Source organism: Fukomys damarensis, unplaced genomic scaffold, assembly GCF_012274545.1.
Source record: "Fukomys damarensis isolate Sample0158 unplaced genomic scaffold, DMR_v1.0_HiC HiC_scaffold_1, whole genome shotgun sequence".
Classification (NCBI taxonomy): Eukaryota; Metazoa; Chordata; class Mammalia; order Rodentia; family Bathyergidae; genus Fukomys; species Fukomys damarensis.
Window position 1 is genome coordinate 48,858,897 of NW_022900913.1, and position 16,440 is coordinate 48,875,336.

General features: G+C 33.7%; 1 protein-coding gene across 3 annotated transcripts in view; it reads left to right on the forward strand.

Moving 5' to 3' along the window:
- Rnf180 (ring finger protein 180) overlaps positions 1-16,440 on the forward strand; it is a 167,637-nt gene that overhangs the window by 53,075 nt on the left and 98,122 nt on the right. The window contains exon 5 of one of the 3 annotated variants that reach the window (XM_010637230.3): positions 7,001-7,030. The exons of the other annotated variants lie outside the window; for them this stretch is intronic. Within the exon in view, the coding sequence (XP_010635532.1) occupies positions 7,001-7,030 (30 nt within the window). The remainder of the gene's footprint in view (positions 1-7,000; positions 7,031-16,440) is intronic. 3 annotated transcript variants of the gene reach the window in all.

Below are 16,440 nucleotides of genomic sequence, written 5' to 3' on the forward strand. Positions count from 1 at the left end.
CCTCCAAATTTAAAGACCCAATCTAAGAATGGGCATTTTCAATGGCAGATTTGTGGGGGAAAAGGAACCCTTGTCCATTGTTGGGGGAGTGTAGTCTGGTGCAACCACTGTGGAAATCAGTATGGAGATACCTCAGAAACCTAGGATTAGAAGTTCCATTTGATCCATCTATTTCCCTGTTTAGTATCTCTTCAAAAGAATTAAAAGGATCATACCGCAGGGATATATGTGCACCCATGTTCATAGAGGCAGTTTGTAATAGCTAAAACTTGGAAACAGCCCAATTTCCCCCATCTGGAGACTGGATAAAAAAAGTATTATTATTTTACAAAATGGAGTACTACTCAGCCATAAAGAATGAGAAACTGATGACATTTATATCTAAATGTGTGCACATTGAGGCCATAGTCTTTTGGATCGAACTGAACTAAATTCCTGGCCTGAGGCCTTACTCTTAAATGAAATAAATAGAACACATGTTTACATACTGAATATTTTCTCTAGTGTGAGAAACTGAAAATGTAAATACGGATCAAAATATTTAATAGACAATGTGAAATAGGAAGAAATATTCCAAAGGGTAAGAGGAAGGGGAAGGGGGAAGTTGGAGGGGTAGGAAAAAGAAAAGAAGGGAAATGAGAAATGAAAGAAATGAAAACAAAGTCCGTGTGAACAGGGAGTGGTCGTGGAGTTGAAGGGAGGGCAGGAGAATGGGGAAAACATAAGAACCAAGATATATCATGTAAAGGTACAAATTCCCAATGATGAGTGTCATATTGTAAGCCTAAAATGTACTAATGAACTTAATGAATAAAAAAAATTTTTTTGCTGCTTATGCAAATGAGGAAGAGCAGCTCAGGCAGTAAGAGTAATATAAGGAAGAGTACACAGCATAAATTAGCCTCATTCTTTTTGGGAACCTTACCCAGTTCAGTATGACTAGAGAATAGACTGATAAACAGGTGGGCATTTGGATGAACACCCAAGGACAGATTAGTAGGCCTGACTAAAGGAACTTTTTAAGCAACATGGAGCCACTGGTGGCAGGTTTATATTTTAGATCACTATTCTCATGACATTGTATAGAGTGAGATAAATTGTCTGGAGACCAAGCAATCATAAAGTGGAATATCAAAGTAAATTGGTAAGGGCTTTAAAGAATACAGTAGCTGTAGGAATGAAGAGAAACTTATGAGGAATAGCAAAGGAGCTAAACCAAAGTAGAATTTTAACAGTGTCCTACTAAAAATCCTTGTTTCCAACCTAAGGACTGGCTGGCAACTGCATCACATTTATTTATATTCATAGAGATAAGGGAAGTGCAATGGAGGTAAAAGGGGCCCGTCTGTAACCAGAACCAGGAAAGTAGCTAATGTCTGCAGAACATCATGCTTTTGATGGTTCTCTGGGGAACAGACGGGGAAGAAGGCTATATCTACAGCACAGTGCTCCCAGCAAGTGTTTGCTTGATGTTGTTTTCAAGAGTGTACCACTGCTTCTCCTGATAGAAAACATAATAATTTTTAAAAATTTTATTGGTACAATTTAGATATATGTAATGATCCCACTCATGATAAGGATTTATACCCGTACATACCTTTGTTTCTTCTTTTTTTCCCCAAACCACTTCCCTTTCTTCAAGCCCTCTTCCCCTCCTTATTTATAAAAGCTCTTTCCATTCTCTTTTTAAATTCTTCTTTCCTTCCTTTTTCCCTTCCCCCTCTATTATTCCCCATCACATTTGGTCATTTTCTTCCTAAATTCCAATATTTGTTATACATTGAGGACCTTTTTTACCCTTCTGGTTTCTTACATCAGAGAAACAATGTGATATTTAAACACATGTAAGATTTATTTCACTTAATATTATGGTTTTGGGTGCATCCATTTAGCCTGAAATGTCTCGAGATTTTTTTTTTCTTTATGGCCGAGTAGCACTCCATAGTGGATATAATTTCAGCAATTTCCAAGATTTAGCTTTTACAAATTGTGCTTCTGTAAACATGAATAAGCATATATCAAATTTACCCTTCTGGTTTCTTACATCAGAGAAACAATGTGATATTTAAAAACATGTAAGATTTATTTCACTTAATATTATGGTTTTGGGTGCATCCATTTAGCCTGAAATGTCTCGAGATTTTTATTTTCTTTATGGACGAGTAGCACTCCATAGTGGATATAATTCCAGCAATTTCCAAGATTTAGCTTTTACAAATTGTGCTTCTGTAAACATGAATAAGCATATATCACTATAGTATTCTGCTTCTAATTCTTTTAGGATGATGTCAACAAGGGAAATAGCTGGACAAATCTAGTTTTAGTTTTTGGAGGAATCTCCATATTGATTTTCATAGTGGTTGAACCAATCTACACTCCCACCAACATAACGAAGGGTTCCTTTTTGTCCACAGCCCTGTCAGCATGTTATTGGTTGATTTCTTTTTTTTTTTTTCTCATTGAGATTATTGGTACATTTTAGGTAATTGTTGTTTTTTTTTTTTTTTTTTTTTTTTTTTTTGGTATCAGGGATCGAACTTGGGACCTTGTGCTTGCAAAGCAGGCGGCGGCACCACTGAGCTAAACTCCCAGCCCTTGATTTCTTGATAATAGCCATTCTTTCTGGAGTGAAATGGAACCTTGGTGTTTTTGTAATTGGCATTTCTCAAATGACCAGTGATGTTTTGAACATTTTTTATATATTAATTTGCCATTTATACTTCATCTGAGAAGTGACTACTCATTTCAAATGCCCATTTTTGGATTGTGTCTTTCAAAATTGGGGGATCTGATTTGAGTTCTTTATATGTTGTAGATATTAGTCCTTTGTCTGCAGAATAGCTGGCAAAAGTGTTTTACCAATCAGTGGGATGTCTCTTCATTTTGTTTGTGGTTGTTTTTTCTATACAAAGCTTTTTAATAAGGTGATGTCCCAGTTGTTGATTCTTTGTAATATTTCCTATGTGATTGGGGTTTTGTTCATTAAGTCTTTGTCCAAACCTGTGTCTTCAAGTGTTCTACCTTATTTATCTTCCAATATTTAAGTCTCTGACCCATTTTTATTTTGGTTTAGTTCATGGTGAAATGTATGAGTTTAGGTTTAATCTTCAGCATGTGGAAAACCATTAAGTACTATATTTATTAATTTATTTTCTAGTTTATTATCAATTATTAATGTGGCTTTCTTCCAACAGAGTGTTTGGCCTGTTTGTCAAAGAAAAGGTGGCTGAATGTGTTTAGAATTGTTTCTTCATCTTCTAATCTGTTCCATTGATCCTCGGGTCTGTTTTTTATTTTTTGCCAGTACAATACTTTTTTATCTCAGCATCTTTATAGTATAATTTCCATTCAGGAATTGTGATGCCCCTGCCTTGCCTTTGTTGTCTCGAATTGCTTTTGCTATTCTAGGTCTCTTCTAATTCCAAATTAATTTTAGGATTATTTTCTCCAATTGTGTGAGGTATGCTATTTGTATTTTGATTGGGACTACATTAAATCTGAATAACAATTTTGGGAGTTTGCCTATCTTCACAATATTAGTTCTTCCTAACCCAGAGCAAGGGATATCTTTCTATTTTCTTATATCCTCTTCCATCTCCTTTTTCAGAGTACTGTAGTTTTCAATTTAATGATCATTTTACTTGTTCATTGGATTGATTCCTAAGTATTGCATCTTTTTATGTTATTGCAAAAGGTGTGGTTTCCTTAATTTCCCTTTCAGTGAGTTTGTTGTCTGTGTATAGGAATGATATTGACTTTTGAGTGTTGATTTTGTAACCAACTACACTACTGAATTTGGTTATTAAATCTAGAAGTATTTTAGTGGAGTTTTGGGGTTTTCTATGTAGAGTAACATGTCATTCACAAATAGCGATAATTTATCTTCCTTTTTTCCTATCCTTATTCCTTTAATTTCTTTTTCTTCTCTAATTGCTCTGGCTAATGTTTCCAGAACTGCATTGAATAGGAATGATGATAGTGGATATCCTCATCTTGTTCCTGATTTTAGAGTGAAAGCTTTCAATTTTTGACCATTTAGTATGATGTTGGCTGTTGATTTTTTATAGATGACTTTTGTTTGATTGAGATAAAACTATCTTCCAATTTTCTGTAGGGTTTTTATTATGAATGGGTGTTGGGCTTTGTCAAATGCTTTTTTTTTCCCACCTATATGATAATCATGTAGTTTTTGTCTTGGTTCTACTAATATGGTTTAAAATATTTAGTGATTTTGATATGCTGCATCCCTGGGATGAATCCTACTTGGTGATAGTGTATAATCTTCTTGATAATTAGCTGTATTCTGTTTGCCAATATCTTATTGAGGATTTTTACATCAAAAACAATAATTTTTAAGGAAAACGTTTTGGTATAATTTTAACTCATTATTCTCCCAAGCAAATCTTAATTATACAGACTTTATTAATAATGTAGTTTATAGCTTGCTATTCAAGGTAGGTACATGGATAAATGTTATTAACATGACTTGAGAACTTATCAAAAAAGTGTACTCTGCCTACTAAATCTGAGTCTGCATTTTACTACATTCTCCAGGTGATTGAAATGTTCATTAATGCTTGAGATTATTACTTTTAACAATTTTGTGCTCTTGTCTTCTAGCTTAATAGATATCTTGCATTGTTCTTGTCAGTAGCTGCTTACTTTTTCTATGTATTATTTTCTTCTTGTCAGTGAATTCAGTCTTTTCTTTGGAAAGGTTTATTTTGTTTTTTGTTTGATGATGTGATGTTTCTGATTCAAAACAATGTAGTAGTCTATATTATAAGGCAACTGTCTTTTAAAAACACTTTAAAAGTGTTTTTTGTCAGTTAAGTTAAAAGCTATTGTATCGATTGTGGCACTGTAGAGATAGTTGAATTATTAATTTGGCTTCATTTGTCAAGTAGAAACATTTTAAAATCAGTGCTTTTATGAAATGTGGTACTGTAATAGATCTGTTATCTATCTCTTAAAAGATATGCTAGTAATAATGAAAATTTTATCTTGATATAAATATTATCTTAACAGTAAGCATTAGTTTCATAGAAAAATGCTTACATTGTAAATATATTGTTCCTCAAAAAGCAGTTGTGTACATTGTGACAAACATGATAAAAATCCTACTTGGATTACATTTCTTTGCTAAATATAACAAAATCTATTATTAGATATTACCTTTTCAAATCTTGGGTGAAATGAATATATTAGAGCTCATATATTACTCTGGAACCAAATAGATTTAAACACACTTTCAGTGATACACACTTCTTCTGTTTATTTTTGTTACTTGCTATGTGAAATCAAACACAAATTAGATTTGAATAGGAATGGATATTCATATCCTTCTTCCACATTAACTGAACTATTAACACCATAAACCATAAGTACATGTGAAATATAATATTTAGAATTTCAAAATTTGCTTTCTATAAAATGTTATCCAATTTTTTTTCATTCATATTTATTGGTATATGTTTGCAGTACATATTACTTGTGTAGAGTTGGTATATGTACATGTATGTAACACATCTGCATTCCTTTATCCATCCTCTTTCATTCCCCTCCCTCTGCTTCTTGATCTCTTTTTTTTCAGGGGGGTACTGGGGATCGAACTCGGGTCCCTGAACTTGCAAGGCAGATGCCAGAACCACTGAGCTAAATCACCAGCCTTTGATCTCTTTCCCTTTTGTAAAAGATTTATCTCCCCAGTTCCTATTATCTATCTTTTATTTTGCTCTTTATAATTTAGGTTTCTCATATAAGAGAAACCATGTTATATTTGGGCATGTGTCAGATTTATTTCACTTATTCATTATATTCTTAAGGTGCATATATTTTCCTGTGAATGACTCAAGATTATCTTTCTTTATGGCAGAGCAGTAATCTGTTGTATATAAACACCACAATTTCAAAATTCTTGTTGATGGATATATAGGCCACTTCCAAGTTATAGCTGTTATTAATTGTGCTGCTATAAATGTGAATCTATCATTATAATATAATGTTTTTAACTCTTTTGGGAAGATACAAGGGAAATTGCTGGGTCAAATGGAATTTCTAATAGTATCTCACTGGAGTTTTAATTTGCATTTTTCTGATAACCAGCAGTGATGAACATTTTTTCATATACTTTTTGGCCATTGGTTCTTCTTCTTCTGGGAAATGTGTATTCATTTCAGTTGCCCATTTTTGTTTGGGTCTTTTAATTTTAATTTTGGGGTCTAATTTTTTGGTAATTTTTATATATGTATGAATGATAATGTTAGTCCTCATAGCTAGCAGATTTTTTTTCCTGTTCTGTTATTGGTTTGTTCAAGACTTTTAAGTCACATTGGTTTACTTTTGGTAACTCATACATATCTAGGAATATCTCCTTTTCATATGAGTTTTCTAATCATGTAGTATATGTTTGTGAAGTAGTTGGTAATAATTTTATGCATTTCCGCAGTAACTATTGTGATTTCACCTTTTTATTTCTGATTTATTAACTTGTGTCTTTCTTTCTTTTTGGTCAGATTGGCTACTGGTTTTTTTTAATTATTATTCTTTCAAATAACCAGTTCTTTGATTCACTGAATTTTTTATTATTTTTAACTACTTAGAAATATTTAAATTCAGGATGACCAAAAATTTCATATTTTTCATTAATTTTTATAAGATTATATAATAGGAAAGTAAAAATGATAGTGTTATCAAATTTATTCAATGCAAGTATTGACTGGTTAAAATGACACTCCTCCAAGCAAAACTTGAGATAGTCAGTAGGTAAACAAATGTGTTCTCCAAGTAACACTCAAGGTAAACTCTTAAGTGGTTAAGTCTCCATTTCATTTATTTCTTCTCAGATCTTTATACTTTATTTTCTTGTAAAAGCTCTGGGTTTGGAACGTTCTTGTTATTCTAAGACCTTGAGATGCATCATTACATTATTTGTTTGAGTTCATTCTGTTTGATTGTTTGTTTGATGTGGTCATTTACCCCTATAAACTTTCCCTTGCAGGACTGCGTTCATTGTGTCCTGCAAGTTCTGGTATGTTGTACTGGTACTATCATTTAATTCTAGGAACTGACTTATTTCTTTCTGCATTTCCTCTGTAACCCATTAATTACTCATGTGTTGTTCAATTGATGGATTTTTTGCATAGTTTTTATGGTTTCTTTTGCTATTGGTTTTTAGTCTCATTCCATTGTGATCTGATGATATAAATGGTAAAATCTTTATTTTTTGCATTTGCTTAGTCATGTTTTGTTCACTAGCATGTGATCTGTTTTGAAGAAAGTATCATGTCAAGCCAAAAAAAGCAAAATGTGTATTCTGTTGTTGGGTGGAACACTCTATATACATCTAATTAATTTCATTTTTTCAGAGTTTTGGTTCAACTCTGAAATTCCTCTGTTGGTTGTTTTTAGTTGATCTATTTGTGATAGTTCCCTTCTATAATTGTTTTGATGTCTATCTGATCTTTTATGTCTTTTAGAGTTTGTATTATGAAGTTGGATGTTCTTTGGTTTGGTGAATACAAGTTTGTAATTGTTATCTCTTCCTGTTCAAAAAATCCATTAACCAATTTTGAGTATTTTTGCCATTTTTGATCAGCTTTGGCCTGAAATTCACTTTGTCTGAAAATAGACTAGCTAGATCTGCTTGTTTTCAGGTTTGCATTAGGTAAACTATTATCTTCCACCCTTTGATTTTTAATGTGATTTGTGTGTGCACCTGTCTGTGTGTGTGTGTGTGAGAGAGAGAGAGAGAGAGAGAGAGAGAGAGAGAGAGGGAGAGAGATGCGTTTCTTGTGTATAGCATACTGTTTGAAATTTTTTTATCCATTCTGCTATTCTATGTCTTTTCATTGGGGAGTTTAGTCCATTTACATTGCTCAGTATTAACTTATTCCTGTCATTGTATTAATTTTCTGTTGCTATTTTGCTTTATTTACTTCCTACTTGCCTACCTAATGTGTTCATTTTATTGCACATTTTGCCAGCATTAGCTTCATTATCTCCTAGGATATCCTTTAGAATTTTTTTGAATTTTGGCATGGTGGTTATTAATTTTTTAAGTTGTATTTATCATGGAAGTATTTTATTTCACCATCAATTTTGAAAGACTAAACAGTTGAGATAGGAGTTTTCTTCAAGAGCATGAAACACTTCATTCCATGCTCTTCTTGCTTTTACAGCTTTTGTTGAGAAGTCTTGTAATTTTAATAGATACTCCTTTTGAGGTAATTCCTTGTTTTTCTGTAGCAGACTTTAAGATTCTGTTCTTACGTTGCTTTTCTGGTATTTTAGTTATTACATGATGTGGAATTGTTTGTTTTTGTTTTTGTTTTTATCATAGCTATTTTGGGTTCCTTATGCTTCATTTTCCTCTTTGTTAATTTCTTTTTTTATGTTTGTAAAGGTTTCTGCTCTTAATTGTGTAAACAGTTTTTTATGGACTATGTGCTGTCTTCTGAGTTTTTGCTAATTACAGTTACTCTTATATTAATCCTCTTTTAGTCATCTGGAAGTTAACTGAATCAATTTTCATGTTCCACTGTTACTTTAAAAATATTTTTCATTACTTGATCATTCAACATAGCCCTGTCCTTTAGGTCTAATACACTGTCTTCATATTGATCACTTTTTTTTTTTCTTGTACTAGGGATTGAACTCAGGACCTTGTGTTTGCAAGGCACACTTGGTGCCCCTGAGATAAATCCCCAGCCCTCATCACTTTTAATATCCATAATTTCCAACATGTTTTTAATCTTCTGGGCTTCTGTTTTTAAAGTTTTTTTACTAGAGCCAGGGATTTAGCTCAGTGGTGCTGCCACCTGCCTCTAAACTCAAGGTCCCGAGTTCAATCCCCAGTACAAAAAAAACAAAAAACTTTTATGGACTCCCATTGTTTTCTATGCTGGGCTTTCATAATTTACATCTCTTTCTTTAGTTCCACTAGCTGGTTTTTCGTGTCTTCTCTAGATTCTCTGATCATATGTTTCATTATGGTGATTTTGTGATTAGCTATATCTTCTTTAAATTTACTAAGCATTTTATAGAACTGTTTTACTTCCATTGGTTCCCTTTCAGAGCTAGCTGTGTATAGCTTTTAATTTCTTCTCTGTCAATGTTCCCGATGCCACTTTTGGGGAAGTTAGAAATTTCTGTAGTCATTTTTTTTACTTATCTTTTCATGTTTCTATTTTTGCTTGTTTCTGTATTCATTTTTGTGTGTTTGTGTTTGCTGGGCTTTACAGATTTTTTGGACCAGTGCCTGGTTCTTTGGGAGTGAGTCACAGAATTGTTTGTAACTGCCTAGGAGATCTGGGTATTGGTATAGAAATAAATCCAGTTGTCAGATACTATGTTCCTAATAGTAAAAATGACTGGAAGGTCAACATTGTAAATCAATTTATGATATTGAGGCAGCTTGACAATACAACTAAAGACAATCGTGAAAAAGGACATTCTACAACTTTATAAGTGGAGTAACAGCAATACAAAGAATTATAACTGACAGTTATTAACAGTTATATGCCAAGAGATTGGATAACATAGAAAAAAATGAATAAAATTTTTGGTATATATACCCTACCAAGACTGAATACTAAAGAAATAGAATATGTGAACAGACTAATAATGAAAAGCTGAATCAGTAATTGCAGCATCTTTTTCGTGAGTAAAATCCTTACCAAATTAGGAAATAAGTTCATGTATCTCAATTTTAAAAAGCCACTTATGATAAGCCCATAATTAATACTACATGTAACAGTGAAAGGTTGTGAACTTTTCCTCTGAGATCTAGCTCAAGATAACAAGATAAGGATGCCTACTGTTACCACTTCTATTCAATATAGTACTGGACACTCTGGCAAGAATGTTTGGGCAAGAGAAAGAAATAAAAGCCATCCAAGTTGGAAAGAATAAATTAAATACTCCCTGTTTAAAGATAACATGGATATATATTATATTTATATACTATATACTGTTATAGGTATTATATATTATGTGCTGTTAATATAAATATATAGGATAACACATTGATCTATTAAAAAGTTAATAGGTACATTCAGTAAAGTTACAAGTTAAAAAATAAACACCCTAAAACTCAGGAGTGTTTGTCTCAGTTACTTTTCATGAGCACATGAGGCTTTGGGGAGACATGTAGATACAAATCCAGATACAAGCCGTAAGTATTTCTGCAGACTAGCAGGAAGCTACCTGAATAAGAAATAAAAAAACAATCTCATTTGCAGTACTTAAAAACAAATAAAATACTTAATAAACTTAAGCACAGATGAAGAATTCTACATGAAAACTATAAAACATTTGATTAAAGAAGTTGAAGAAGCTACAAAACGTTTAAAGATATGGCAAATTCATGTATAAGAAAAATTAATACTGTTGAAATGTCCCTGTTACCCAAAGTGACCTACAGAATCAATGCAATCTCAATGAAAATACCAATAACATTCTTCAAGGAATAGGAAAAAATAATCATAAAATTTTACAGAAACACAAAATAGCCAAAACAGTCTTGAGCAAAAAAACAAAGCTAGTGGCATCACACTATTTGACTTCAAAACATACTACTAACCTACAATAACAAAAATGAATTGAAATTCATTTAAAAACAAACATATGAACCAATGCGACAGAACAGAGAACCCAGAATTCCATACATTCTTATCCAGTTGATTTTCAACAAAGTTAGCAAGAACACATGATAAACAGCAGGGCTTCCTTAAATGGATCAAGGAAACTTGGATATCAACATGAAAAAGAATGAATTTATATCTTACTTTACACCATATATTAAAATCAATTTAAAATGAATTAAATACTTAAACGTAGGACCCGAAAATATGAAATAAATAACAAAAACATAGGAAAAACTTGTCATGACATTGGTTTAGGTGTGACTTTTGGGATATATTAAGCTCCCCCCTCCCAATACAGGCATCAAAAGGAGATGAGATTGATAGGATTACATCATACTAGAAAAGCTTCTGTACCACAAAGGGAACATTCCACAGGTTACAGATTTTACAGACACTGTATGTAATAGGATAAAATATATGCAGAGTTTTTCATATAAGGAGTTAATATCCAAAATATATAAGAAGGTAACAGTAGCAAAAACACAGTCATTTAGAAATGAACATTAGTTAAAAGAAGGCCCGCAAATAATCAAGAAGTATATGAAAAAAGGATTGACATCATTAATTATCAAAGAAGTGAAAATTAAACCATATCAATATAGCCCTCCTGACTTAATTAATTTTCTTGTCACTGAGACACAATACCTGACACCCACTAGCTAAATGAGGAAAGGTTAATTTTAGCTCAGTATTTGTAGAGGCTTCAGTCCATAGTTCAGCTACAAGGCGGGGCAGCATTGGTAAAGGGGCACCGCTGATGAGATTGGGCATGTTCAGGAGGTATGGCCATAGACAAAGAAAATTGCTGAGAAGAAAAAGTTCATGGCCTAATAAGGCAGGAGGCATCAGGAAGGAGTAGCAGCAGCAAGCCTTCCTTTCCCTTTTATTCCATTCAGGCTGCAAGCTTATTGGTTGGTGCCACCTACATCCAGGGTGGGCCTTCCCATTATCTACACCTATACTTATTAAAACAGTCAGTGAAATAATTTAGTTATTATTCAACCTTAATCCATATTCATACACTCTAAATCCAGCCACTTCTGAAAAGCTTTCAGGGGACATCTAGATAAGTCATAATGCTTTCATACTGTTAGAACAACTATTATCAAATAGAGAAAAGAAATTAAGAGTTGTTGACTATGAGAAGAAAACAGAACCTTTATATGCTATTTTGTGGGAATATGACTTAGGACACTATTATGGTTTCTGAAACAGCTAAAAGCAAAACTATTGTATGACCTGGTAATGCTACTACTAAGTATACATCAAACCAAATGAAATCAAAGAGATAGAGAAAGAAATGAAAGCAAAGAGATATCTGCACTCTCATGTTTATTGTGCCACTGTTCACTTTAGCCAGGATACAGAATCAACCTGACTGTTCATCAGTGAATGAATAATAAAGAAAACATGGTACATGTAAACAATGAAAAAGCACTCTGCTATAAACTGAAGGAAATACTGTTCATTTTCTATAACTTGGATGAAGCTGGAAGTTATTATGTAAAGTAGAATAAACCAAAAGACACAAAAAGACATATACTGTATGATTCTATCATGTGGAATCCAAAAAAGTTCATAGAAATAGAGTAAAATGGTTGCTTATAACTGGATCTTTGTTGTGGGGGGATATTGAGTAGATGTTATTTAAAAAATATGGAATTCTAGTTAGCAAAAATAAGTTCAAGAGATCTGCTCTACAACATGTTGGCTTTAGTTAATATGCTGTATTCTTTAAAAATGCTGAGTAAATATATTCTCAGAACAAAATTTATAACTGTGAGATAATGCATAATTTTAATTTATTAGCTATATTTATTCATTACACAATGTAGATGTACTTCTAAACATATTGTACACAGTAAATGCATACAGTTTTGTCAATTAAAAGAAACAAGTGATGTTTTAAAATACAGATGGTTTAGGGAGGTAGAAAATCTTGTAGAAAAGCCACTTATTTCAAAGCCAGCTGTTGAGGTAGGTATACAAAGAAATGGCTGTGTGAACAGTTGCCCAGAGTTGAGTAGTCCTGATCGTGGAAAATTTAAGTTTCCTATGTTCAAAAAGTACAAGGAAATATCTTAGAGGAGGAAAATGAATCTGTCTTCCTGAGGTCTCCACTATGCCTTTGACTTCACTGTCATAGCTCTAAGCACTGCCATTTCATGGGCTGCTGGCAGGGAGTATGACCTTGTCACATATTTTTATCCGGTCTTCTAGTCCTTCTTCTGAACTCTGTATGGAAGCCTCCATGACTCCATAACTCCTGTATGCTGCATGAGTGAAAAACGAGCACTGCATGGATGGCAACAAGGCTGGCTGCCAGCCTGAGAAGTACCTGACCCTCTTGAGCCATGGCCACAGCAACTTCTGAGTGCCTAGATGGCTGAATTCAGGTTTACACTTACCTAGGTGGTCCTGAATGAGCAAGCTTATCATGGACTTTCTTCTCAAATGAACCACTTATAGTTTTGTACCCTTGAGCTTACAAGGGGTCTTGGCGTTCTGAGATGCTCTCAAAGCACCTTTCTTCTTGTCCCTGTAGAAAGTACTTGGCTGCTTTTTAATGCTAATCTTTTCAGAAACTGTTTTCTCTTGCCATAATTTTGCAAGCACTTATTTTCTGGCAAAACTACAAGCTTTTCAAAGCATTCAGCTCTGCTATTTGCTCCTGATTCTTACTTTTGTCTAAAAGCAACCAGCAGTACCCATGCCACAGCTTGACCATTGCATTTCTTTGAATTCTCTTTGCCAGATTAGTCCATTCCCCTTAATCTCAGTCCCCCTAGTCTCTGGACATGGGCCAGTTTTCTGCTAGAGCATAACACGTATGGCCTATATTCTAATTGCCAGTGAAATCCTTGCTCCCACCTAAAACCTCTTGAGCCTGGCCTTTCCTGTCTGCATTACTATCAATATTCTGATCTTCTGAGTAAGACCAGACTCACACATCAAGTGCTGTTCACGGCATTCTAGAGCTTCTCTACCCTATATCCACAAACCTCCCCAAACTCCTGCAAATGATTTCTGAAAGCTTCTAAACCACATGGTCAGGTATACTCAGATCAACGGTCCCCCCACTTGGTACCAGTTTTCTGCTTTAGTCACTTTCTCAGGACAAAATACTCTACGATTATAATTTAAAGGAGGAAAAAACTATTTTGGCTCACAGTTTCAATAGGTTCAGTCCATGGTTAGCTGGCTTGAAGGCAGAATGGCATGGCTGGGGAAATCTGTTCTCTACCTACTGGCTAGGAAGCAGAGGAGAAAGAAGGAGCCAGGGATGAAAATATACCCTCTAAATTACACTTCCAGTAATTTGCCCTTTCTGAACAGACCTCTGAGCATTAGACTTTTGAAAGATATTTTAGATCTAACTGTAATAGTTCTCAAGACCATACTGATTGGTCTAATACACATTCCTATCTCAGCCTTTCTGTCACCATTCTCTCACTAGCTCACTTCTTTTTGACTGTACTACACTTTGTCTTGTTAAGTAGTTACATTCAAACATAATTCTGTCTTTAGGCCTTTTGTTCTGCTCCCCCCCAATCTCTGCATGACTGGCTCCTTTTTGATTTTGCTCAAATGCCATCTTTCAGAGAGGTCTTTTTTGATCACTTATGGCTCTCACCTATCCCTCTGCTTGATTTCCTTTGTGCTATTTTCTGAAAATTATCTTTTAAAATTTTTGTTTAGTTCTGCGTTTTTTTGTTTTTTCAATTCTATTAGAAGGTAAGCTGCACGGGAGAGAAAGTTTGGTCTTTTTTTACTCCTCTAATATTTAGAGTTGTGCCTGGTCACAGCTTAATAATGTAGTTTAATAATGACTAGCTTAATGTAGTTGAATGGGTAAAACATATAAGAAGTGATTAGAAATATGGTGCATATTTAAATTTTTTTAATTTATTGTAATAAAAGAAACATTGCCATTCCCCTTAAAATACTTCCCCTAGCTTCATGTACTTATCCTATCATTCTTGCTGTTTTCTGAAGCAGTCCTGGAAGTGCTCTTTCACATATTTATGTTGTCATGATTGCCTGAATATCCTGAATCAATTAAAAAATTTTTTTTCATGGACTTTGGAGAAGAGGAAATAGAAGTCTCACATTTCTAGACCCAGTGAGTAAGGTCAAAGGGGACACACTATAATTACTTTTATGAGCCTGCTTTTCTTTTGGATGGCACTACATAAGCAGCATTCACTCTGTTTCTGATTACACTTTTTAAAGGAATGGGAGACTTCCAGATCTGCCTTAGAAAGTGGTAAGAATGACGATTATTATGGTTTAAGTCTAGAATGTCCCCCCAAAGTCTCACATTTTCAGAGGTGGGACTTTTAGAAGTGATTGGATCATGGAGATGTTATAATCCTAGCTGACTATGCTATTAGGTTGGAAGACACACTTCACTTAAGGCATAGCTTGGAAGAGTATATCTCCTTCCCTGGCTTCTCCATTCTCTCTCCTTCCTGACCACTCTGATGTGAGAAACTTTCCTCTGTCAGGCTTTTTCTTTCTGTCATTTCTGCCTTGGAGCTAGCTGACTATGAACTAAAAAGCAGAGGCCAAAATAAACCTCTCCTCTCTTAAGTTGTGTATGTTTTTCCCCAGTTATGCAAAAATAACTAAGACAATAGGATATTTGAAGCAAAAAGGAATATTGAAGGGAATTAATGGCAATATATTTTTACTGTAATAAATTTTTTAAAATTTATATATTCATCATATATTCTGACTATACCTCATATTTGTATGGATAAAAAATATGTCAGTTGCTACTTATAAGTCAGATCACTTCAAACCAGTAAGTAAAAAAGTTCATTGTTTGAGAATTATTTATCTCAGTGTGTTTTATTAAATCAGTTATATGGCTAGTGCTCGAAAAGGTGAATCAGCTTAGTATAACAACTAAGAACCTGGGTTTGTTATTTTCTTTGTCTGTCCTGTCTCTTCCAACTATTAGTTGTCAAGTAACACAGTTTCTTTGGGTTTCTCTGTAAGATCTGTAAGTTAGAGGAAGAGAATAGAAGGAAAAAAAAATGAAACAAAACTTTTGTAGATAAAGCGGGGAAGTTGGATGGAAGAGAAGGGAGAAGAATGAGGGGAAAAAAGAAAAAATGTACCCACTTTTTAGGGTTATTAGGGGATTAAATAAGATATTTTCACTTCAGGACAGTTTCTTATAGCAAGAATTTGCTAAAACTAGCTGTTACTACTAAAGTCCGTGCTATATTAAATTTACCTTTACCACTAGAAAAGGAGCCTCTCCCCAGAAAGTTCACATATTTCTAATTAATACCTTAATATTTTCCTAAAAGGTAAAACTGAACATTTAGGTATTCTGAACTTGAAAATTAGGCCCAGATGCCATCAAATAATTGTTGATATTTTGTTTGTTAGGGTTTTTTTTTGGTGCCGGGGATCGAACTTGGGTTCTTGTGCTTGTGAGGCAGGCGGCAGAACCACTGAGCTAAATCCCCGGTCCAATTGTTGATATTTTGAAATGTTGTTCAGTTATATATAAAATCTTGAAAAATCAAAATTATTATGGCAAGTAGTTGTTAAACTTTAAGGGGGCTAATACTATAGAGTGGCAAAACATTTTAGGTATTTTTAAGGAAATTGCTATTTAAAAGCAGTGTTGGAATGGGGACTAATAGGGTTTGATGACAAGATAAAGGTGAAATTGTGTGGATGGTCTTTCATCTAATAATTCCTTTTCCTCAAAGATCAGGATAACTATTGATGCCTTGTTTCTGGTAATGTATAGATCTTCAAAGGAGAACTGTTT